At 35.4% G+C, this 26,417-nt stretch overlaps 2 protein-coding genes and 1 long non-coding RNA gene across 3 annotated transcripts; 1 reads left to right on the forward strand and 2 right to left on the reverse strand.

Annotated features, from left to right (window-relative positions):
* Positions 1 to 31: 31 nt before the first annotated feature.
* LOC145737840 (B9 domain-containing protein 1-like) lies at positions 32 to 2,091 on the forward strand. Its single transcript, XM_081992682.1, has 3 exons — positions 32 to 366; positions 560 to 769; positions 848 to 2,091. The coding sequence occupies exons 1-3, from the start codon at positions 129 to 131 to the stop codon at positions 949 to 951; spliced, it is 552 nt and encodes a 183-aa protein (XP_081848808.1). The 5' UTR covers positions 32 to 128; the 3' UTR covers positions 952 to 2,091.
* LOC145737893 (uncharacterized) lies at positions 961 to 5,751 on the reverse strand. The gene is made up of 2 exons (XR_014180520.1): positions 5,493 to 5,751; positions 961 to 3,007 (listed from the first exon to the last, which is right to left on the reverse strand). It is a non-coding gene; the product is annotated as an uncharacterized LOC145737893 (long non-coding RNA).
* On the reverse strand, positions 5,614 to 26,257 carry tty (tweety). The gene is made up of 11 exons (XM_081992008.1): positions 26,131 to 26,257; positions 14,793 to 15,020; positions 11,818 to 11,985; positions 11,589 to 11,752; positions 11,384 to 11,500; positions 11,108 to 11,331; positions 10,821 to 11,048; positions 10,524 to 10,767; positions 8,016 to 8,234; positions 5,819 to 6,010; positions 5,614 to 5,753 (listed from the first exon to the last, which is right to left on the reverse strand). The coding sequence occupies exons 2-10, from the start codon at positions 14,922 to 14,924 to the stop codon at positions 5,824 to 5,826; spliced, it is 1,683 nt and encodes a 560-aa protein (XP_081848134.1). The 5' UTR covers positions 14,925 to 15,020; positions 26,131 to 26,257; the 3' UTR covers positions 5,614 to 5,753; positions 5,819 to 5,823.
* Positions 26,258 to 26,417: the final 160 nt, after the last annotated feature.

Here is a 26,417-nt window from a genome sequence, read left to right on the forward strand (position 1 = left end):
ACTACCTACAATACAGTTTGAAATTTGACAACCCTAACAACGGCGTTCTCGACTTTCAAACATGCAAAAGTACAATACAAACAAATCAACCACCAAGCAGGGAAAATACAAATACCAGTCGATAAACAATGTCGGACGGAACGTTTTTACTTTCGATCACAGGCCAAATTGAATACGCGGACGTAATGGCGCCCGCCAACACTTCTTACCATAGTAAGTATGAATTTTATATGGGACCGGACTGGAAGATTGTCGGTGGTTTGGAAACGGGGCTGTCTCAAATAGCCAACACAGTTAACAACAACGACAAAGTGGTGTTTAATTTTCCGGTCAATGTGCAGTTTAGGAGCACCAATCCTTTTGGATGTAAGTAGGTATACTCTTTTACTGTTTATTCTTTGAAGACATAATGGAAAAAAAAAACTTGGACTATACTAAACTGTCATCCATTTGCTGGTCTGGTAAACTAATAATGGACGACTGCACTAACTTTTAATGTAGCTTAAGCTCAGATTTGATAGTAACACTTGGGTGCATAATAACATAAATAAAATTTTAGGGCCTCAAATAGTGCTGAGCCTATACAGAGAAAGAACCTTGGAGGGTTATGGAAGGTGTCACATGCCGATCAAACCAGGTCGCCACAACTTGGAAATGCACCTGGCTAAACCGAGAGCTTCCTCGTTGCTAGGCTATATCGGTTCCTTCTTTGGGTACCAACCCGAACTACTGCAACCTAAAGTTTTGGCTAGTACTGCGGGAAACAACTGTTGAGTATTTATTTTTTGGCTAACAAAATAGCATTTCATGTCCTATATAAATCACAAAAAATTTGAATTATTTTTAGTGATTAGAATGGAAACCAGTGGCACAGCCTTCCTAACCTTCAACGTAGTGGCTCAAAATTTCCTAAAGCTCGGTTACGACTATGGAGGAAGCAAGGTCCAGTAATACAGCAGGTTACATTTCAGTTACTTTTTTATTACATAAACTTTACATCAAACGCAATGTTAATGCTATATAAACTTGAAATAAATACAAAAAAAAAATATATAAGGGAAAAACTTTTATCTTACAATTCCTGAAGGATACTTCAATACACAGTTAGTAAATGTACAAAAAATAATATTAAAGCTCAAGTAATTAATATACGACAATAATAGTAATAATATAATATGGTTGGTAATGTGTAAACTATACAATTCCTATTTCGTACATCGATGTTTAAACATTTATATAATAAGTAATAATTATTTCAACTATACGTATGAGGGCCAAGTGAAATGGAGCTGAAAATCATTAGAAACAGTGAAGAGGGTGTAAAAGTCAAGTGGAATATATGTCTTTAATTGTTATATGTATTTTAGTTTCTGATACTACTTATTGAACCTAAACAGTTCATTTCCTAATATAAAAACCGCATTCATGCTAAAAATTTTCTTTGGCAGTTATTCAAGTTGTATTACTTATACCTCAATATATTATATATTTTTTTAATGACACAGAATTTGTACAAAATTAGACAGAACCTCAATGTAGAGGAACTGTAAAGCTTTACTATGATTTTATTGTTGATTTTTTCCAATCTAGTACTAACGCGCCCAACCTATATAAAAAGATGAGCTCTCGTTACCCTAACATCGACTATACTAACTAAATTTAGATGTAAACTGTTCTGTTTGGTTGACTACGTTTATTCTGTTTTCTTGAGCTCCAATAAGTGTGCTTGCTTTTGGCTAAATTAGGTTTGTGATGTTATAGTTTGTGTGTATGACTGCCCCCCCCCCAACACAAGGCAAACTATCCAGTGTAGACCAGATTTTTACAGAAATCTGTGTCAATCCTGTTTGTGATTGGTCAAAAAAGCAGCTTGACCAATTATAAATGACTCACTGTACTAGAGTTTACGCAAGTGCTGCACATGTGGACTTACCTTACATCATAAGATAGCAGTCAGGAGCCATTGTTAGGTGTTATTAATCAGGTTTACGCCACGACAAAGTAAAATGGCAACATTGCTTGATATCTAATACTAGTCATTATTATAGGAGAGTGATGGTAATTTTTCTGTCATTTTATAAATACTAGTTGCCACGTTGAGCAAAAATATTTATCCTAAAGTGAGTGGTAAAGACGACTTTGATTGATCCCATCTTCAATTCTAAAAGTGCATCTTAACGTGTACCAGAGGGCGTTTTTCTTTTTTGGTTATTTCAAGCTGGAATGAATTATTAAATCAGTCGTATTTGGCACAGCTGTACTCAGTCGTCAACGTCCGAGATTCACTGTTCTAAACGTTCCTTAAATAACTATCACCTTAACCTATAAAATTTCCCTAATTGTTTTTTGGAATAACCGTAGGAAAAATTCGTGTTTTAACTATAATAAAAATTGGTAGCCCAAAATTGCTGTTTTACGTTTAAATATTCCTTTGTGACGATCTTTTAAGCCACCTGTTATACACTTAAAATATACCAAAATTTAAAAGCCATTAAGATGTGATCCTGATACGCACAGAACAATTTTTGTATAGTTTGAAAAACAATCGCACACACTTTTATACAAACACTCTTAATATCTTTAGATACATACTCAATATGTATAACTATTTAGTAGAACCTACACGCTAAAAAAATAATAGAATTGTAAAGAAACAATAGAAATGAACACCGGTGCTATGGATGCGAATCATGCCTGCATTTCCCAATACGAAACCAAAACAAAACCTCTACGGGATCAACCCGTAGACTATCAATCGAAGGAAAAAATCGTGACCAATCACGACAACTCTTACAGCTCGGTGACGGCGTACAATTGACGTTCGTTGTCGCCATTGGCGTACATACCATCCCCCGCAACTTGGGGCTGTTCCTGAATCTTAACGGACCGGAACTGCGCAGCCTGGCCGCTTCCGGTTGTTGGCGCGCAGCTGCGCTGCAACGACCGGAACTGACTGCCCGGCTGGAAACTGCTCACCGATTCTTGCCATGCGCCTCTTTGAAGCGACCTATTGATGAGTGAAACGTCAAATTGTACATTGTCTTATATTCGATTGCAATAATAGCTGTTTCATAAACAGTCATTTTGACCACAATGCCCTTCATATAAAAAATGTAATAACAACCTAACACACAGCAAACTCTGTAACGAATAGTTGAGCAAAAATAGTGAAGCAAGGAAATTTCTTTGCTCATAGATCATAGAAGATCCTTCTCTATCGTAATACAGGGTGGTCCAGTTTTAAGTGTTAATAATTCACCAATGGATAGCCAATCAAAAAATAAGTTGACATGCATTATGTCATTTTCCTGAAGAAACGCTTCCTAAGGAAGACACAGACCTTCAAAATTGTTTAAATGCGTCGATATAGGGGATAGTCTTTATTTTCTACGCTCACTGGATATTATTCAAAATTGACAAAAATGTCTACTTGGGTTATTGTATTTTTTACTTTAAAATGGTTCAAAAGCATTCAAATCTGGTCATCTGTGAGGTTTACGAGTTAATTTTTGACACTGAAAATAGTCAAAAATCAGGATTTTTTTTTATTCAATTAAACACTGGTAACAGTCCGAATTTTTGGACTAATTTAATTCTAAAAATCGTAGCATTTAATGCCAAAATTGTTTACTTTCATCAATGAAGAGTCTGAAACTTAATTTTTACTAGAAAAAATTGTTTAAAATTCGATTTTTCAGTCTTAAAGCAAAGTGAAGCGTCTAGAAGTCAATTTAATACTGACAAAGCGTGAAATGGCATGTTTAAGACTATGGAAAATGTAAAAATAGTTTTTTAAGGCTCCTATGTCAAAAACTTGGTGAAGATAAGCCTAAAACTCGATTTTCCTAGCTGAAAGCAGTTTTAAAGCCCTAAAAATAGCCCAGAGTTCTAAGAAAATGAAAAGCAAAGTAAACAAACCTGGAAAGTTAGTCTTCAAGTCAATTTTTATGAATCTAATGTCAATATCCTGTATTAAAGACTATTTTCAAGACTAAAATATTGAAATGTATTTTCAATCTATGAAAACTTACTTCAAACGGAAATTTTAAGCTTTTGATGTCACTTTTCATTGGTTTAGAGTTACTTTTTGTGTCCAAGTCAATTGTCAAAGTTGAAATGTGTGAATTTGTAGTAAAAAATTGTAGATAAAGTAGTTTTTCATGACTACAACCTAATTTTCACTACTAAAGTTTTTCAACTTATCTGAAAACTATAATGACTGACTACAAAGACAGTTTTTTTTAAGCCTTTTAAGTCAATTTTCACAGTTTCCAAGTCAATTAAAGGCTAAAATCTTTCAATTTGTGAAAACTGGTCAAAAGACAATTTTTAAGCCTTTTAAGTCATTTTTCACTCACCTTCAAAGTAAAACTTACTGGTTTCTAAGTCAATTTTCAAAACTAAAGTCTTTCAATTTGTTTGGAAACTATGAAAACTGGCTACAAAGAAATTTTTTAAGCTTCTTAAGTAAATTTTCACTGTTTTCAAGACATTTTTAAGTTAAGTTGGGTTGATTTTGGGTCCTTGAACGTAATAACTCAATTATCTCGTAAACGACGCTTCAAATCAGAATTTTTTAAGAAGTACTTATGTTGTCAAATTGGACAAGTAAAAATATCCAGTGACGTAAAGAATCAATCCATCTTCCTGTATCTACGCTACTGGAGAATTTTGGCAAACGTCATTCATATTAAGTATTAATTTCATAAGTGCTTGTTCTAAATTTGATCAAAATTGCTACAACGGTTTGACAGTTATGACAAAAAACACGAAAATTTGAAGGACTGTATTTTTCTTAGGAAGCATTTTTCAGGAAAATGACATAATGCATGTCAACTTATTTTTTAATGGGCTATGGAATGGTGAATTATTGACATTTAAAACTGGACCACCCTGTATATGGTACTGTCTACGTTTCGATTGGAGAAGATCGGCACTCAACGTAGCTATTCGGGTCGTGCAAAATAGAAGACCAAATGAGGTCTTGCTATGATTTTATCTCTCTTGGGGCTATGAAATTTTGTATTTGTCAATCTTTCTTTTCCGTCGTTTCCTAAAATTCAAATGTTTCGTTTTTTAACGTTTATGCTCGTCAGTGTCAACATTGTGTCAATAAGGTTGGGTTGGGGATTAATTGAATGTGGTAGAAAATAGCTTAGAGAGTACCAACAGTTAGTAGAAAGACATTTCCTTCCTTGTCTATTTTTTTGCGTTTTCTATTTCCTACATCGTTACGGAGTTTGCCTTCTGGTTTTAAGTGACAAAAAGAGACATACAGCTATGGAATTTGAAAACTTTGTAAGTAACATACAAATTGCCGAAACGGTTGTGACGTGATTCGATAGTTAGTAACAAGAACACTTTCTCAAGAACTGTCAATGTATTGCATAAAACATGAAAACTTTAAATTGTCTGTTTTAGCCCTTTCTCTCTCTTTGGTTAGCCGCATCTATCCTTTTAAATGTCAACGCAAATAACCAAACAGTACCCACCTGAAGTTAGCTGGATTTAAGGCCGGTTCCGGTATAGTGCCGGAAATAGTGGGCGGCACTTTGGGCATGGGCGGCTTGTTCCTGGCCTTCTCGTCGGGCGTTTGGGGCAACGGACGCCGTCCCAAAGACGAATACTTGCCCAGCGTGGCGGTACGCTGAACGTCTTGTCCCTGGGCGGGCGGTTGTTGTTGGTCCTTTGACTGTTGTTGCGATTGGTCAAACTTAAAACTTTTAAAATTTGGGAAGTCCTTGCAGGCATGCCTAAAATACAGTAAAAAAAATGTTAGTAAATTTCAGAGTTTCGCAAACTATTATTATGTACGCACCTATCTCAGTAGAAATCTGAGCTTTCTAGTGTCTTGCACTGTTTGCTCAGGGTAGCGTATTTGCCGTTGTTTGGTCCGCTTATCGATTCGTGATGGTGATGGTGAGATGGTAAGCGACCTAAGGTGTGACCGCGCAGGTGGGCCATGTGGGCACCCCTCTGCTGTTCTTGCGCTCTGGTATCACAGCCGTCCCTGTTAAGAAGATATAAAATCGAAAGTTAGTTATTAGACCGTCACGTGACTGTTCTAGAGTGCTTAAAAGTACTAAAATGTGGAGGCCACTGTTTCGTACACATCAACTAAAGGCTGGAAACGTATTGACCACAACAATTTGTTGCGAAATTAGTAATAATACATGTATAGTTACATGTGATGGTAATAGACATTTCTGGAAAACGAGACTTTTTTCAAAGCTTGCTTACCTAGATTATGACTTTTGATGTTTCGATCAAAAATTTCAATCACGCAACATTGCTGCTTAGATATTTTAAATGAGACACATACTTTTTGATCCGCTATTTCATTTTAATTGTTTTTGTATAACCGTTTCTAATACTTTCATTAATTTTCTATTTTTTTTTCCTTAAACATGGCTAGAATAAAATTTGTATTATTACGCCGCTGGGAGTAGCAGAAAATGTAGATTTTAAAGGTACCTTAAGAGAGTCCTGGATGATGGTTTTGAGTGAGAAAATTTGTCGTACATTATACAAGGGTTTTTGAAATAGAATGACTTTTTCGCTAAACATAAAAATGGCAAAAAGTAATTTTTTTCAAACCAAACCCCTTGTATTTTGTTAATTCCTTGTTCCTATACCTATAAAAAGTAAGGTATCAGACATAAAAGCTGTAAGTATTTACAGCCCAATTATTATTATTACAAATTTAAATTTACACGCAAATTCATCACCACAAATTTACAAATTTAAAACATTTTAGACTGAATTAAAAGATGACTTTTCTTAGCTATTTAAGGCAAAATCACAAGATAATCCAGTTTTTGCAGAAAAGTGTTTATGTCAGAAAAATTACTCTTTGGAAATAGGATTTTTTTAAATTCTGCTTTCACTAGACTCAAAACTTCATCAAGTATCCATACTTAATACTTATTCGAATTTACACAAATTAATAAAAAATTTCGTTGTACGGCAATGGTTACGCCACAAATTGTTGGGTTCGTGCGGTTCCAGCCTAATCATGCCCTAACTTAGCATGGAAAAAACTTCTTAACACACACCGACTATCAAAAAATTTTCATTTTTGTTGCCACGTTGCTAATCAACTTACCGTGTGGAGCAATAACAAAAAATTTTAGTATCAAAGAGCAGTAACAGATTTTTCTTCCATGCCTTGTAAGCAAATGAGAGTAAATTATTGAAATATCTCTTAAAACCGTTCATCGACATTTACTTCTATTGAACAAACTATATTTCCATCCAGACAATACTTTCTAAAAGTGAACTGCTCATGACTAGTGAATGAAGTGAAAAAACGAGAAATTTAAACCAAACTGATATTTTAAAAAACTTCACAAATAACAATCGCTAAATGGGAAACGTTCAAAGTTTGGTAAACTACTTATTGTATTTTATTATTAATTAATAAACGAAGCTCCTGAGTAAAAAACTTTTTCTAATAGAAATTGAAGCACCAACATATTTATATTGGCAGGTAATACCAAACAATGACGTCAGCAGTGGAACTATGTAAGGGAATAGAAAAGAAATTTCTTTCTTCATCTCACTTTGACTTGCATGTCCTACTAGAAGTCTGCCTTGTTTAAATCTCTGTTTCTATATCTATCAAGTTACATAGTACCCCTACAGGCATCCCGAAAAATAAACGATCTATGCGGTACGTGCATGAACAAGTCCACGTTCAAACGAGAAGCTGTGAGCCACCTCAAATACTGGGAAAAATTATAGAAACCGACACTGAAAGCGAAATATCGTTTGCAGAGGAAAAAGAAAACAGTTACGTCATTATAACCTCCATCCAATTATGCTTCATATCAATCAAAGTTATAGAGAGTAATTTTCTGACGTAAATGAGTTCGTTCTGTTGCAAACGAATCTACTAAGACCAGTCGACACTGAACCGCCTTATTTGTTCCCATTTTCGCTGTCACGCTACGAGAACAAAACGGGCACGTTTCAAAAATCGAAATAATAAAGAAATAAAAAAAATGAAAGTGTACGGTAACAAGAATTCGGCCTCATGCAACGGAGCGGTCGGGCTGACATGCATGGGGGGCGGCCTAAGGCTGGCGGCATGCGCGTAACTTGGCGGGGGTGTATCGGGGGGAGCCCCCGGAGACTGCCCTTGGCTGCGTTGCAACGTCCTCGCGGCGATCGCCTGACTGGCAGCTGGTGCCGGCAAATAGGGATCGGCTTCGTTCACTTGCTGATAATCTTTCCTGTAACAAGTTGAAAAAAAAAATTATCAAGAAACACAAAGCATTTCAAAAGACATTCTCAAAACTAATAAGTTCTCGCGGTCTGAGTTTACCCGTACGTCATCCCCCTGTGATTTAGAAGTAGACATGCATTATTGACTTCATCCTTGTCTATTGTTCACTTTCAGAAAGGGTAAATATCTAAGTGAATGTCTTCCAAAAAAAAACATTTACTGATTAGCGCTTCTATTTCAGTCATTGTCAGTTTGACAACCAACGAAATTTATTTGATTTGTTTACTATTAATTCTTTTCCGTTTCTTTGTGTTGTTAATCATTTATAAAGTTTTCTATTTACCACACCACCACAATTCTTTTAAGAGCTATTGTTTCTATGCTTTTAACATTCTGTAAGTACTTTCATAATATTATTATTAATATTTTTATGTCGGCTGTCACGATCTAACCAAAATTGGCACATTTACTAACCTGTTTTGAAAAAAAAGTGGGAGTGTCTATTATGGTTTTTATTTAGCCATTTGGTTTTTCCTAAATTCGGAATTACTTACTATTACAGTATTTTTTAGAAAATGCCTGGAAAAATTCTCTACAGACAAGCCCAGCAGTTAGTTCTTAACCTATGTGAATATTTTGAATTGGAAAAAACTAATGGAGGACCTTTAGAAGCTTTATCATCTGTTCAGGAAGAAAATATGAAATTTTAAGACCTTACATATTCTTACTGATGTATTTTTTTTGATACTAGAAGGTTGTAGAGCTCGAATCAGATGAGAAAAGGCCACCGCATCATCAATGACGCAGTTTTTAAAACTATTTCTTTCTCCTTCTACAGTTGCCGTCGCATTAGATATAATCAGAGGCGTCCTATTAAAATATTCCCGAAAATATATTGTTAAGCGGTCAAAAAGCCACTTGGCAACGTAGCACGGTTTTTACTTGGACACAATTAAAACAGATGCGGCAGCGGCCAGGGACATTTGGACCTTTTTATATGCTTTTACTAGCCGGCACTCTAAACGGTGTTGCCAAGTTTAAAAAAATGTAGTGGCGGACAGGGAGACTTAGGGGTTTAGGTTAGGTTAGGTTCCGTTTTAGTCTGGTGTTTTGGTTGTATTGTTGATGGTCGCAGTTGAAGTTCACATAGTGTTATGAATAAAAAACGTTATTTTGTCAAAATGTCTTTCAAAAAGGTTGGAAAGAAAGGTGTTATCATATACAGCCAAGGCCGTGAAATCGTCAGTAACGTCTTACAATTTATGAAGAAAGAAGCAGAAGGAGTTTCCATTCCTTTGAAAAACTTGTTGTCTTTTATTTTCTTTATTAAAAACGACGAAAATGTTTCATTTTACTGATAAAATAATAGCACGCCACTGACTGGCTGCAACAACTTGGAAAGTAACGAGAGCAGCAATATTTAAAGCGAGACGTACAGAGATCGTGACATCATCGTTTGATGACGCCTGTGGCCTTTTCTTAGCTGATTCGAGCTCTAGCTGCTTTGAAAATTTCCCGCAAAACTGTTTATTCGATTCGGGAAAAGCAAGCAAGTAATCTTATGATTTCCTCACCTAGAAAACCTAAATCGAGACGTTATCGACGGGTCAAGACCACTGATTTATCTGAAAGCATTAAAATGGATGTTCGAAATACATTATATGATATGTACAACGATAGTATGTTAATAATAGTAAAATATATCTACTTTTGTAAGAAACATCTATTAACATTTCATTGCTTCTAGAGACTGAGATTTTTAGGTCGCATTATAGATTTTTTATAAAAATTTCTTCAAACATATTAATAATAAAGTCATAGAAAAAATAAAATAAGCGTCTAAAATGTTTTCCAGCGGGTTTAAAATAAAATTAGTGGATTGCAACCTGAAAATGAGATATGAGATACTACAGCATCACTCAGAATGTCTTATTGAATTTTTAATTTGTTGTATTTATTTTAGAGAAACATGTAACCATCCAGAACCTAAATCAAGAGCTTAAAGTTAAAGAATTACTACATATTGGGGATACATCTCTGCGAATTTTGGTAAATAAATTAGGTTTCAAATTTAGACGGAATTCTATGATCCAAACGGTTGTTTTAGTGCAAATTTGCAGCCAAAGATCTCTACTTTCTGACTGACAATACACGCAAAATTTTAAACGTGACGAAAACTTGATTTGATTCATATGATTATAAATGACGTAGCCTTCGTGACGCACGGGTAAACTCACTCCGCGAGAACAGTAACTTCCAAGTTTCACTTGGAAGCATTAGAAAAAAGGCAACTTACTTTTTCCTGATGTAAATCCACGTGTGCGAGTCTACCCACACTAGAATCGTCATCATAACACCAGCCAGGATTGACGAAACCAACATCAGGGCTAAACCCAACAAACCGACGTTGCACAAGGCCCTCGCTCCCAGTAAATAGTGCGTGTACAACGTCCTGCAGTCTACCAAAGCAGTCAATTGGGTTCCGGTACTGTCCGCCGAGTTAATTTCGTTTTTCAATGAATTGAACTTTTGCTCCAACCCTGAAATTTTACAATTAACAATCTGTTTTTTAGGTGGTAGGTAAACTGCAAACCTTTTTTAGGAAAAAGTTGAAATGCTAAAGGTTTCAGTAGACTCAACTCGATGCGCATGTTCTCCAAAGTGGTCTTGGCTTCGCGCAAACGCTGTGTAAAAGGATTTGCCCTGGCCCTTTCGCAGTTCAAATAGTGACGTAGAATGTCCTTGGACAGTTCGGTGGTAGCTTGACTTTCAATGAATTTCTCTGGAGCCATGCAGAGGTCACTTAAAGCGACCGTACTCGCTAAAAAAAATCCACAACGTTTACGTGGTGATCCAGTTGAAAACAAACTTAACCACTACCTAAATAGATGCTTGACAACAAGTAGGAAGCTATGACAGCCAGCAGACCGCAAACCGAAAAAGCTATCAATGCGCATCGGTTATGTCGGGCAACGCCCACTAACAACACCACGCACAACACTAAAAGCACACTTAAAACTGCCATGGTGAACGGCCATCTGATCGTCTCCACTTTTTCCACAGTCTGAATCTTGGGGATTATATCCAAAGCCAGTAAGGGATTCCTGTACAATTCAGAAATTAATCAAGTCGAATACAGCTTTAGAAATTTCTTACCTGATATCAGCGGCAGCATTGGCTGCTAGAGTATTGTTGTCTATTAATCTTCGTAAATGTTCTTCGGCCGTTTTCAGCACTGTTAAGTTGTTCATAGGAGTTTCATCAAAAATGGCTCTATAAACATACACAAAGTTGTAGTATTATACTAGTTTTTATTAAAACTAGAAGAACAGTGCAATTTTCACTTTGCGTGCTGTCTCACCTAATTCCAGTGAAGTCGGAGCCGGCTTGCACCCTCAAATATCTTTCGATCGATTCCGTTTGATTTTTGATTTTCATGATTAAACCGTCGATCTGTCGACCCTGGTTCGTCGTCTGCACTATACCGTTGTGCAGGTCGTCGTTTCCGTACAGCCCTAGTCCCACCTAAAAATCCATTACAGTAGCAATTATTATAGGCAAACTGTACCAAACTAAAAATTAGTACTTACAGCAGCACAGCATAGGACTGACATAACGGCCAGGGTGACTTTGAGGGCCGAAATTGACTTGGCGTGACGCGGTTTCCTGTCGCAGCATCGCGTTAGCAGATAGAGCAACAGAATGAGCAGGGTGAGTATTAGCCAGGCAGCTGGGGCCGAAGCTAGGATTCCCAAACTCTGCAATACAATAATTAGGTAATTATTTTAAAAATATCGATTTTATATACATTGCTTTCATTCAGATATTTTGCAAAATTTCTGTTTTTGAATTTGCTGTTGAAACGGGGGTTTCAAAAGGGGTTTAATAAAGTGCTAAAATGTATACAAAACTTGTAGCACTTGCCTAGTTTAAAAACTGTAACCTTTTTAGTAGATTGAAACATTATTTAGAATATAACTGTGGTTGAAATTAATCAATAAGGCTGATTAAAGTAGAAAAGAGACAAGATAATCAACTAGTCCCTGGACTTACAAAATGCAGCTCCAAGTAATTTAAGGTAGAAGTTTATTGGCAAAGCCCTTAATCTGTGTCCTGGTTGTTTTAGTAGCAAAATGCAGTATAAACACAGGGGTTGAATATTTTTTTGGAACTGTGAGATTGCCTATAAGTCTCACCTTAAACATTTTAAGCACCACAGTGTATGTTTAGCCACAATAGTAATAGAGATAATTGAGTGTTCTTAAAAGAGCGGTTGACAAACGGTTTACACTAAACCCAGAAAAAATAAACAGAACGCAACTTGTTACGCCACTTATCATCAGGCCTGCCACATGTCGTGATTTACGGTAAACTAGCAAAATTACGGATCCTTGGGAATAAAAGAGAAAACTGAATCGATAAATGGCGATTCCGTTCACCGGTGAAAATAGAAAAAAACCTGAAACAATTCGCGGTAGTCACGAGTGGCCCGTAAGGACAGGAAAGCGCCCATCCAACAGGTCTTTTGTGTTTCCTGGTTTTGCACCCAATCCGCATACTAATCGAGGCTCGCCGGCCACCTTTTTTATTCAAACCAAGCTCGGAAAGGGCCTCGTTTTAATTTTTTTTTCGTGTCCGGAACCCTTGATATTTAAGACGGAAGCGACCGCATGCATGAATATAAATAAGTTATTTAAGAAGAACGTTTACTTTGAGTTATTCTATGTAAGGCCCTGTTCCACGCGTTGAAGTCAATTTTGGTAGTATTAATTTAGAATTTATTAAAAAAGTTTAATAATGATAATTAATGAAAATACCCCTCATGCATGACTCTGAAGCAAGCTTTGATACAGTAGAAATCCGACAAGAATTCCATTAAACAGTAGAGGAATTCATTAAAATCCCTTGGGAAAAGTGGGTGAAGCCACTTCCAGGATAGGTAATTTAGCATCTTTTAGAACATAGGAACTTTCACTCAGTCTTTTAGACTCTTATTACAAATAGTATACTACGTGTGAGACTAGATAATGAGTGTGTGTTTCGGTAGTCAGTTTTGAAAATGCCACCTTCTTAATACACTTTACAACTATCAAGGGGCCCAGTGAAACATTCTGAAGGAACTAGAGTTTGTGGAACAGAAAAGGATGACTTTTCTAATAGAAAACACTGTCACAATGACCAGCCCATATATTTACTTACTCCCAAGAAGAATTTTTACAAGAACACTACAAAAACCAAGTTTATTCAAGCCAGTGGTTCTCGAAGAAACATGGATATAGAGTAAGGTGTATTTAGCAGAAGCTGACAAGGTGATTTACCTAATACTATAAAAAAGACTCTGGTAGAGGTATTAATGAGCTGCTAATACTAAATAGCTTATGTTTCAGGTACTTTTATTTGCCTAATCTGGAGTTTGCTTATCATGCTTTGAAAGGGTCCAAATTTAAAAAGTCCCATTATCAATTGCTCTAAAAGACTGAACAAAAGGTGTTTGAAACTATGGTTATAATGGTGTTATCAAAATCCATATGCAGAGTGTTGAAAAAACAAATTTCTAATAAGTTTCAGGTAATATTAGAAAGATACAAGTTACTTAATACATAAATTTGCTGTATCTTCTCTGACTATAAGGCTAGAAACAGATGGTGCTACTGTTAAATACTTTTCCATCAGATAGTAGGTTAAATTACTATTTTAATTGTATTATTTACACATTATGAAATATACAAATAAAATCTTTAAAAAGTACACTCAAGTTTCTTTTTTATCTAAGAAGTCTAGTTTTCTTCAGAAACAATCATAAAATTAGATAATTTCTTTAACTGAGGTACCTACCTGCTCTTACAATAAATTGAACTGAAATTGAAAAAACATGTTCATTAAACACCAACAATTCTGTTATAAGTTAAAACACTGCTTTAGGATTTAATAGTCCCCAGGATACACACATTGCCTTTCCTTTCTTGCAAATTTTATGGAATAATTCTTGAAACGTTGGTATTGGGCTGTTAATGACTCGTTTGAATGCACCTATCTGTGATGTTCGTTCCAGATAATTTAAATTGAATGTGGTTGTTGTTCCCAAGCCAAAGTTTGATTGGAACTTTCCGCCTTTGTTTACCACCAAATGTTGCAAGTTTTCCAGTTTGGTGAAGAAAAATCTTAAATTCTACGAAGGTCTCGCAATAACAACACTAATTAATAAACTTAAACAACCCTAAATTAAGTTTTTATTTCTTCTGTTTGAAGTTTTTGCGGTTTTTCAACTTTTTAAAATTCCTAACCTCAAAATGTTTAGCCGACTGTCAGTTGGGACTTGCGCTATGTTGCCACATCTTCCACGAGCAGATGTGAACCTGGTGTATTGTTGGTTGCAGTAATAAACGAACCGATGAATTATTCAGATTTCGAAAAAAAAGCATTTATTGCATGCAAAACATGTGGGATTCTTAGAATGTTTTTTTTCAAAACAATATAGTTTTCTCATTTTAATTTATAATTGCTTAATGAAAGATACATACAACAATAGATAACAACAATATTATTAGTTAGGTAAGACACTAACCTCCAAGTAAACAGGAGAGTCAGGATTGAAGGAGCTGTCCACATCATGGAAGGTGGCGTTGACGTGGGGCAGTCGATGAAGCCATTCGGCCAACCGCGGCGGGCGGTAAGTATCGTCGGAACGGCCGCCCATCGCTAACGGGCGTCCAAAAAGGGTGGCGGGGCGGCTGGCGCCTCACACCATTGTCAGGACGCCGCCCGTGCTTTCCTCGTTGACGTTATATTGCAGCGCTGTAAAGAAGAAATCGTTATACACCCAGATCGAGTAAACCTAAAATAGCAAGAAGCGCGAGCGAGTGACAACATGAACAGGAAACTGAACGTTTCCTGACTTCCCGTTTTATTCCCTCGTCAGCTGTCAATAAAAAGGATATCGGGCTTGGGTGGAGGAGTTTATTAAGAGAAAGTCAATTACCTGGGGTTGTTGAACGACCTAGATTTCCCATCAATTTTTCAGTAGTCGTATTAGTATACAAAATTGAATTGAAGCAAAATTTACACAATTTCACTAATACTGAAATGTAGTAAATCATTTTGAAAAAATCAAACAAATAATCCATGCCAACAACTGTAACAAACTGGGGACGGAGTCAAGAAACCCCAAGATAAATAAAAATTGCTTTCAAACTGATAAATCAACTGGACTGTTTACAATTTCAGTACTCTTCTACCCAGATATAAGCTTTCGAAGCGTAAACATTATCATAGCACATTTACTTTATATAGTCCAGTCTAAAACCAGACAATATAACAAAACATGTTAATTAACAAAGTTATAACTTCTTAAAAAAAGAAAATATAACTACAAAATACAGTATTATACCACAATTTTTGTATGGCGATTTTTTTCGACAAATTTCAGTAATTTACTGCAAAAAAATTAATTACAGAGAAATTTCCGTTTTTAGTCCTCTCACATTGTTGCCAATCTAACTAGTCCATGGACTTACAAAATGCAGATTAATGACGACCAACTGTACGAAATCCTAACTTCAAAATTCTCCGCCAGAGGCTGTATTTCTAATAGTGACACACATGGTCAACAAGATGTTACCAAAACCTTATTTTGTTTACTAAACCAGCCATAAATACATAATGCAAACTATTTTGTTTTGTTGTATGAACTGGATGGTTTTGTTATATTATGAAAGAGTTACCTACTAAGTTATACAAGTTTATTGGTGGGTTTATTACATTGTTATGTCATCTTATTTCTGTTTGATTTTCCATAATTAATCGACAATTTCACCAACAATCTTAGATTGCTCTTTAGTATCTATGTTGACATTCAGTGTAAACGTTATCTCTTTTTTCCCGCAAAAACATAATAAGTGCTAAATAACTCAAAAATTGTTCATGATAAGTAACTAGTAATAGATCTGTGAAGCAATGTGAGTAATAATTACTAATGTTTTTAAACCTGTGAAACGTTTGTGGTTAAAAACAATTGCTGAAGTCATACTTGTATTACACTTTGTTAAGGAATGAGAAGTGAATATTAAAAATTGATGAGGGAAAAAGGTATCCATTATTCTTTCAGTTTAATCAAAATAAGGGCCTTTATAGTCTGGAGCAATCAAAGTTTGCTTTAATCATGATTCTCTTTAATAATTAGTAAAAATGTTGGATTGTTCACCAAATTAACAATAACAAAACGTATACCCAGTAATAGGGTACAAAGTACAATTTACCAGCATTATTCACAATCCATATCCAACTCGACAAACAGATAGGCAAGGTTACAAGAATATTCGTCTTTCTGATAATGCTACGTAAACAAAACTTCCTCCTATCATTTTCAGTCTTCTCGAAAACTTTCTATAATTATCACGAAATGGGGATTGGTGAGTAAATGATGGACGTTGAAAGACTAAGTTCCCGGTGTAATTCTTTCAACGCGCCCCACCAGAAAGCATTGTTTACTGGGACGTGGTAAATCGTACGGAAAAATACCGTTTTTCGAACGTCGTAAATCCCTTTAAAGTGACAGTGGATCCGTGGAAACATCGAAACCCGAAATTCTTTATTGTCCGGTACGAAATGTTATTCAAACCATCCGGCCCCCGAGACCAATTTGTACATCCCTAACAGATCCGGACTAGTCTCCAATAACATTGTAAAATAAAAATGTAAACATAGCAGAAAGGAGCAAAAGAAACCAAAAAGTCCGGTTGACAGTAGAATATTTACTCATAATTTACAATTTCTTGATAATTAGAAAGTTGAAGATTAATAAAGTCGTCCACACACTATATTCCAAAAGTGTGACTTTTTAGAATATTTCAGCGCTTGTATTTAACTTTTGTTAAATTAAAAGTAAAACATTCATTGTGATCATTCCTGGAACAGTGAATGTTTAGGATTAGTTTGTGTTTTCTGAGAATATTATTCAAACTGCAAAAGTACTGCTACTTGATTTGACTATGACAATATAGGATGAACCCGCAGTTAAATGAAAATGTTCATAAAATTGTTCAATAATTCTAAATTAATCGAACCTGTGCTGTGAAGAGATGACTTAATTGTCTAAAACCGTTTTCAGACAATCAAGTACTATCTTGTTACTTGCACAACTTTAGGAAACTTATTTACAACCGTTAATCGTTTATTTCTGGAAAAAATAAATCCCTTAATCGTTATCCAAATCAGTGAAACTATAATCGATTAAGTGAATAATCGTACATTCTTGTTATTGGGTGTAGTCAAGTGACGTAATCGATTGGGTAAATTTACACTAAAACGTGCAATAAAGTAGGTTCCACTGACTGTCAAGTTGTGTAAACATAGTCTAGTAGGTGCAGTGTAAGTTATGTCTCGTTATAAGTGACATAATCGTAACACAAGAACCAGAGAACGAACCTTAAAAAATTTGTGATTTTTGGCACTTTTTTGGAATATTAACGCTACGAGAGATACAGAATAATATCAAAATTAGGTAAAAAAAACTAAAGTTTCATGATAATTGCCAAACTTGAGATTAAATGGCGCGCCTATAGTTCGTTTTGAAAAATAGTAGTACGCCACTGATTTTTTAAACCATTTTCGCTTGTAGCAAAATAATCCCACCTTTGGAATCACCCTGTAGAGAATACTAGACTTTGGCTAAACTGTTTAATCAGTATAAAACGGTTTCCATTGGTGGAACTAGAAAGGTTCTCGGAATTTGATTGGCTGCTGGTACAATGAAGGAAATAATCAATTATAAAACCAATAAATCAAATATAAAACAGATGATCGAATGAGTTTACACCAACCAATTCGCCAACTAATGTGCACTGTGGATTTACTAGAGTGTAAACGCCATCAGGTTTGATAAACGCATCATCCACCGCCTACTATACTAGAAAGCCTAGAAGGTGCTTGTCAAAAATTCCAATATGGCGGAAATAGTGGTGACAGTTTGCGTTTGTTTGTATTGGGGAAATTGAGTTTTTTGAGGTTTAGATGAATTTTTACGGTTTAAAATCAAAACTTAAGGTTATTTGCGTAAGTTATTTTTGTTTGCTGCCGTTCATAAGTTTTTCAAGCCACATTGTAACAGCAATTCAGGAAAAAGTCCAACCGTGAATTTGACATTTTAGGTTTTCTAGTATAGAGGGCGGTGCATCATCTCGTTACAAGTTTCAGATCAAATTTTGACGTGTAAAACAGTTGTCACGTGACACTATAACACCATTTACTTAGGCTAGGTTACCTGACAACTATCAAGCTGATCACCATAAAGCAGTAAAACCCATCTTGTCTCTCACACTGGATCCTTTAGGCTTCACCAAGCATAATTTCAAAATTTTAACGTATATGACAGTTGACACATTACACTAGTCCACTATTGACTTAAACTGTCACCGGACAACTGTCAAAATAAATACTATGATGATTTGGTGTGTATGCCAGGTAAAACGACTGGTTCAGTTTACACCACACTGTGCAACATCGTAGTTTGTGATTGGTCAAAAAAGCTGCTATCAGTTTGCTGCATTTTTTCACCAAAAATGTTAACCTCAATCAGCTGATCCGATTTATATCATTGGAAACTGTCAGAGTACCTAAAAAAAAAACAGAAAGTTCGGTTCTGTACCGAGTAAATCTGGGATTGCCTGTCGTTGTAGTTCAAATAAAAGCGTCCTGCCAGATGTGAGCGGCGTTATTTCTTTTTGTACGTAGAATTAAAAGGGGAATCTGTCGAGGATTTCTGACCTTTTTCGAAATGTTTTATGAGCCCTAACAAGGCGCGTTTAATCTAATTAGCAGACGCGTTCGTAAAAGTTGTCACGATCCATTAACTGATTACATTGCAAACAGTATTAAATCGTCGGAACTGCATCGGCACACTCTAAATTAAATAATTTCATCAGGATGCCGCTAATAGAGAACGAAATGGTCTTGCCATTTTTAAGTTGAGAGAATTTGTTATGTAATGTATACGAGGTGGTCAAACGAGGTATAATGGCCAATATACAGGCACTTTTGTTTAGAAATGCATTACTCCCTGGTTTACATAAGAGGTACACCATCAATTAATATAGACAAGATAGTCATTAATTTGAAGTAACAGAAGTATAGTCCATTATCTTGCAGTGGTGTATAAATACCATAGAAATGCCCCATCATCAGGAATTTACGCATTTTTTTTACTTTAAAGTTAAGTTTTAAGTATTTTGTAAGCTTCTGATGATTTTATGTCCGAAACTAGTCGAGCACGCACTTTCCCATTATTACGAAGCATTATGAGGTATTACGAGGCATTTTGAGATATTTATAAGGCATTTGAGAGTATTTTGAGGCATTGTCTGTATATTTCAAAATGCAGTGTATTAATATAACAAAATTGACTGAAAATTGGACAGAACAGCGTAGGCACATGTAATTATTATGGTGAAATATTTGTTACATGATATTGAGTTGAAACAATATTCATTACAAATTATTATAATTTAGACTACATTTTTAAGGTCACGTGACTGTTTCTGACAGGTGTCAACTGGATTTCACAGAGACGCACGTTCAAAATTGTATTATTAACGTCACGTAACGTGTATTTTATAATTTCAGCTTTTACAATTGTCTAAATTTAATTTACCAAATGATCAACATTTAAATTACATTTTAAAATCACGTGACTGTTTTTGACAAGTGTCAGTTGGCTTTGACAGTGTTGACAGCTCTAAAATGGCATAATCAAAGTCACGTGATGTGTCTCCTACAATTTTAGCTTTTACAACTGTCTAAATGTAGGATTTATCAAATTTTAAATTTTAAACCACATTTTTAAAGGTCACGTGACTAATTTTGACAGATGTCAACTGGCCTTTCCAGTGCTGCAAGAACATGCATTTTCAACGTCACGTAACGTGTATTTTGCAATTTAAGTTTTAACAACACTGTCTAAATTTAATTTACCATTTTTCAAAGTTTAAACTGCGTTTTGAAGTTCACGTGACCGTTTTTGACAATATCAAGTAGCTTTTACAATGTTGCAAGCTCAAAAATTGAATTATCAAGTCACGTGACGTAGTTCTTACAATTTTACTACTGTCTAAATATAAATTGCCAAATTTTCAACTGTTTCTTTTAAATGATAACTGTTTTTATTTGACACGTGCTAACTTGATTACGATGACAGTTAGAAGATTCGTGCAAACGTCGCAAAATATTTTTTGTTTGTCAGAATTTGGAAAAACAGTCACCTGACCTTAGAAAATCAATTTGAAGCCTTGGGCACGTCAAATCAAGTGGTAAAACGTTATCTTAAGCTTTTGGGTCTTTAAAATTTGGAAAAACAGTCACGTAGAGGAAGTAATTTTTATTGAATCATTAATCCTTATCGACATTTTGACAAAAGTCATGTACAAATTGTAAAAGCAGACATGCTACTTAATCCAACCTAAAAACTGTCACGTGACCAGAAAAAAATAATTTTAAGGATGTATTTCATCAAGATTTATCATTGGCCCCATTCGTTTTCAAGCTCTATGGAGAGAGCAGAGCGTTTTTGACGTCACGATGACGTAATTTGGGAAAACCATAATTTGACCAATTGTCAAATTACGTCATCGTGACGTCAAAAACGCTCTGCTCGCTCCATGGAGCGCGAAAACGAATTATCTCAATACCAGGGGACTTATAAATAACTAAATTTAACAATGCCACAAATGTGTAAACATTAGAAAATTTTTAAATAATTTAAAGGCATTTTGTGGTATTTCAAGGTAGTTTTAGGCATTTTAGGCAATTCTAAAAACTGCCTATATAACTATGAGGCATTTTGAGCAATAATAGAAGCATTGTGAGGTATTTTAAAGGCGTTTCAAGGTATTTTGTATGCAAAAAGGCATTTTTTGAGACAAAAGACCGTATGTTATTGGTAAAATAAACTCTTGGTAAAATATAGTCATTGTTAAATTAGGAATTCCTGAAAATTTCATGAAAGAACATAAGTCTGTGCAGCTTTTGCTGCTCTTGTACTATTTTCACCACCAGTGCCATCAACATAGTGATTTGATCAACTGTCAAATTAGTTAACACATGTGACTAATGATTTTCTCCATCTTTGTCAAGCATATATAATGTTGCACTCTACTCGCTCCATGAAGGATTCGAGTTGACGTTCCTTCAGTTGACAGACCGGACAGAATTGAGCAGTGGTGCCAGATATCTCAATTTGTGTTATTCTTGCAACAACTTTTTTTATTAAGATAATAAGATGCTGACTTATAGGAAGAACTACACATTTAATCCTTTATTAATTACCAAAAAAAAGCAAACAATAAGCAAGATTTCAAAACTTGTAGAAAACCCACCACCAACAGTATTACAATCTGTACAAGTATTCATCCTCCTCAACAGGTCTCTTTAATTGCCACCAGGTTAATTCAATCAAAATAACAGAAACTTGTTCCGTTGCTAATGAAATTTTCATTGGGAAATATCGGAGCGTACCTGCCAATCATTTTTCCACCTGGATGGAAAATCGATGCATTCAATAATGAGGACCCATTAAAAGTTTGACGACGGCAAATTGAAAAAGTCTAAGCCGCACTAATAACAGAAAATGAATTATGTAAATGCGGACATTAGAAGTCTGAGTGGATTTCCAAAACGGTTTTGCCTTTTAAAGTCTAGAAATAATTACTGTCAACGCCATTCCGGGCATGCATTTTCTTTTCTTGAAAAGGCTATGGCAGGGCCTACATAATATGCTTGAAAATGCTCGGAACATTAGCTAAAGTTAGGATAAAACATCACCAATTTGCTTTTTCAACCACTTCCAGAAAAATCTCGTTAGGAGGCTATTTGGGCTTATTAGTTGTTACAATAGCGAGAGTAAAATTTCAGTAATTTTCCAACTCATTACAAACGAATTTCCACGTTATAAAAATGTCTCATTCCTTTTATTAGCATATTGCATAACTCGGATGTTATTTTACAGCACTATGACATTACTCAACTTTAAAATCAACTATGGTTGTTTTCATATAAAGAGCAACAAAGAGGAGAAAAAATGTACACTGATGAAAATAAAACTAAAAAAATGGCAAATTGACAGGGTTAAATAATTGCTTGCACAATAGGTCTAATTCACCCTGTATACTTTGTTAGAGATTACTAAAAGATTTGTAGAACGTGGAGTAAACCAACATACAAACAATAGTGAAATGCTAGGGAATAGTGGCATAATTTTATTATTTGATAAATTTTTTGGTTTAATTCAGTTTGCACGTCATAAAAGACACAAAAACAAATTACGTCATATGCGGATATACATAGTAAAAGAAGGGTTTGGACCGTCGGTAAACTGTTTAGACGATTAAGAGGTTGTTAAAAACAATAAAACCAGCTGGCCCACAGGAACAAATAAACTGAAATCGTTTTATTCACGGGACGTGCTTCAAGACGTTGAAGTCTTAATAATCGTACAGTTATAGGGACATGCATAAACATACGTGTAATCCCCCTTCACTTCCTGTAATTAGCTTTTCCCCCCCCCCCACACTTGAAGGGAGTAACCCCAGTGTTCCCTTTGGATCACTAGGGCGTTTTTTATGGATATTTTTGAGGTAGGGCCAAGGACAAATGGAAATTAAATGAAGCTAATTAATTGAGTGTTTTTTAAATTATTGTTGCTATTAACATTAATCAAATAACCAACTTAAGAAGTCTGCCTTTAAATTTTTAAAGTAAACTGTCACTTCATTGAAAGTCATTACTCTAGTTTGAATCTAATCTTACAAATGCTACACCAACCTAACCTTACTTGCGCGTTGACATCCGCCCCAGATCAGCTGGGTGCATCGGCAACACCGCTGATCTCGGCAACAGATGACAGACCTCTGACATTGACAGGACAGAGCAAAGACATGTTTTATAGTTTGTCTGTATGTTGTTTTTTTTTTATTATTTCGTGTAGTTGATTGCAAGTTGTGAGTGAAAAATCAAAGAAAGGTTCATTCCTGATCGAGATCTGTATAGATAGAGCTTTTTATACACAATCAAGTCCAGCCTAAACAAATTTGTCCTGGAAAGTACAACACACAGCAAACTAGTTTAAACACTGTTCAATACAAGAAAATCTGTAAATCCTTAAAACTAGGTAAGTAAAACTGGTAAATGGTTCTTATGTTATTACCAAGAACATTCATTCAAAATTATTTTTGTTGCTCTCACTATGAAGGATGCTGTAAAATGTAACTCACATACCTGTGCATGTAGCAAGTACCTAATAAGTTTACTGTACTAGAAAGAACTTGTACTTACCATTAAGTATAGTGTTAGAATAAAATCATCCCACTTCAAAGTGTTCAACCACTGTTAAGTTAGATCCGGTTTTTTGTAAAGTAAAAAACTTACACGATTGGGCTTTTCCTGAATTGCTGTTACAATGTGGCTTGTAAAACTTATGAACGGCAGCAAACAAAAATAACTTACGCAAATAACCTCAAGTTTTGATTTTAAACCGTAAAAATTCATCTAATCCTCAAAAAACTCAATTTCCACAATACAAACAAACGCAAACTGTCAGCACTATTTCCGCCATATTGGAATTTTTGACAAGCACCTTCTAGGCTTTCTAGTATAGTAGGCGGTGCTGAAACAAATACAATGGCCGCATTCGTTTTCAAGCTCCGAGGAGGGAGCAGAGCCTTTTTGACGTCACAATCACGTAATTTGACAGTTGGTTAAATTATGCTTTTGCTAAATTACGTCATAGTGACGTCAAAAACGCGCTGCTCGCTCCATGGAGCGTGAAAACGAATGCCGGCCTGTGTTTACATGCTAAACATTTCAATTCACTAACTTTTTGTAAAAAATTACAATAAAGACCAAATTTGTTTAACAAAAATCTGATTTCACTCAACGTCGGCAAAACATTGTGTATTTTCAGTTGTTTCAGACAGAAAAGCAATAATGGCGTCTGTTAACACACAGAAAATTTCAGATGTCCTTTATAGAAGAACCGTAATGACGAATGTAATGTGTTTGGTATTTTAAAGGCTGCAAACTTGACACCACAATGACGTAATTGACCAACTGTCAAATGACGTCAAATTTACTGGGCACACTCGATAGAGCGTCAAAATTATTCAGAATTATCTAGGTATATATTTCACATATAAATCTATTAAGTCAATAGCCTTCATTGCTCATTGTTAGGACCAACCCTGTAAAGTTTTCATACATGTTCAATTTTGGTTGTCACTGTATAATCCTGTAAAATTAGTGACGTCATCCTAATTTACATTGATTTTCCCTGTACATACACTTATGGGAATTCCAAAGTCATACATAGGAACTCAAGTTTTATCATTAAAACACCCTGGTAACTATGTAAGAGTATATGTTTTGCATATAAGGGGCTTAAAAGGTTTTCTTATTGTGAAACGGGATACTTTTTGCCGTTTTGCAGCCGGCAAACTGTGTTAAACCGTTCACGCACCCCCAGCCCACACACGACAAGGGTCCCTGCCCTTTTCTAGGAGAATTTACACGCGTACGTTGCATGCTGAAGTTTAATAAAGCAACTAAAAATAACCAATATAGAGGGAGAAAAAACCCCCAGGAAAAAACCATGACATGCTAGTCATTTACAAAAATTCTTTCAGTGGTTACTTAGAGAAAACATTTTTTGAAATGCGCGCCGTAAATTTTAACGATCTCTCATTGGCCAGAGCCAATAAACAAGCGATTGCCGGCATGCCGCCGCCGCCTCCTCGATCGATGAGCGTGCGCTAGATGGCGGGTGCGGCTACGTTTCCCTAGGGAGAAAACGACCCCCACAAAATTCGTTCCCTAAATTTATTCTCGCTACGGCCTTGCTCTGACAATTGCATTGTCTCAGAATCCACTCCCCAGATGATTTTCTCTAGAAAGCTTCTGTGTTACACTGACACCAGGCGTTTAATTACTAACCTATGATGATTCATCTAATTGTTGGCTAATTGACTGCTTGAGTATTGCCAAAGTAAATCAAGTTCAAGGTTGTGACAGTAATGGACACAATATTTATAATTATTGGTACTTAACAAACAATTATTAGTTTTATAAGGACAGATACCACTTAAAAACATCTAAAACTCAATCAGTTGGAGTCCTTGACTCACCCTCAAATTCAGTTAAGACATTTATTGGAAATTCACACATCCTGCTGGCTTAACCCCATAAGCCAGGAGAAGAGCAAACAAACTGTTTGCTCTGCATGCCCACAGAAAAGGAGATAAGCAGAATTCCTTTCCTGTAAAGATGATTCAATTTCCTTCTGCATTTGATATTATTATTATAATATCAAAATTATTTCGCTTACTCATCAGTATATTCTCAAAAACGTAGTAGATAGATTGTAGAGGGCTTCTAGATTAGCTATTGACAAACTTTGTTAGTAAACCTGTTTGTGTGATAAGGAATCTATAGAATAGAAGTATAAGAAAACTAATTTTCATCAAAATAAAAAAAAGCTAATATAAGATTGAGATAGGCAAGTTAAAATACAGCTACCCAATTAGTTTTTTTTTCTTTATTGGCCTTCACCAGTTTACTCAAGTTCTTTGTTTATTCTGTGACAACAACACTAAAAACCATTGAACAACAATCATAAATCACAGGCAACTTAAATATAGAACATCTTCAGATAATAAACGCGTAATTAAATTCAGTTCAAGAGGCCTAGAAACGGGAAAATCAAAGATAACATCCCTTTCTCCTTGTATCCAGACATGAATCACTGGCAATCTGAGCCAGACTTGGGAGAATAAGAGAAAAGCATCAATGAAATTCGATGTGAATATTGATGGAAAATGTCGCAAATGTGTCTGGGGATGTAATAGTAACAAAAAGCCGGATTTTACCTTAGAATTCGGGTTGATTATCCAAAAAACTGCTTCAAAAACACAAGTACACCCACTCGCGACAAAAATTTAAGAGAAACTAGTTTTGTTGACAGCTAGTTGTAAAGATGGCGCTTTGTTTTGACAGATAACAGACGTGAAAATCAATGATTATTTTTTGTCCAGTTAAGCTGGTAGGCAACTACTAATACAAGTCACCCACGGCACGAACCCAAATAAACGCTTCTCCTCAAATACGTTCTTAATTAACTTTACTTTACCCTGTCTAACCTAACCTAACTTTGTTA

The sequence above is a fragment of the Ips typographus genome, linkage group LG1 (assembly GCF_016097725.1).
Source record: "Ips typographus isolate SLU linkage group LG1, UJ_Ityp_2.0, whole genome shotgun sequence".
NCBI lineage: Eukaryota > Metazoa > Arthropoda > Insecta > Coleoptera > Curculionidae > Ips > Ips typographus.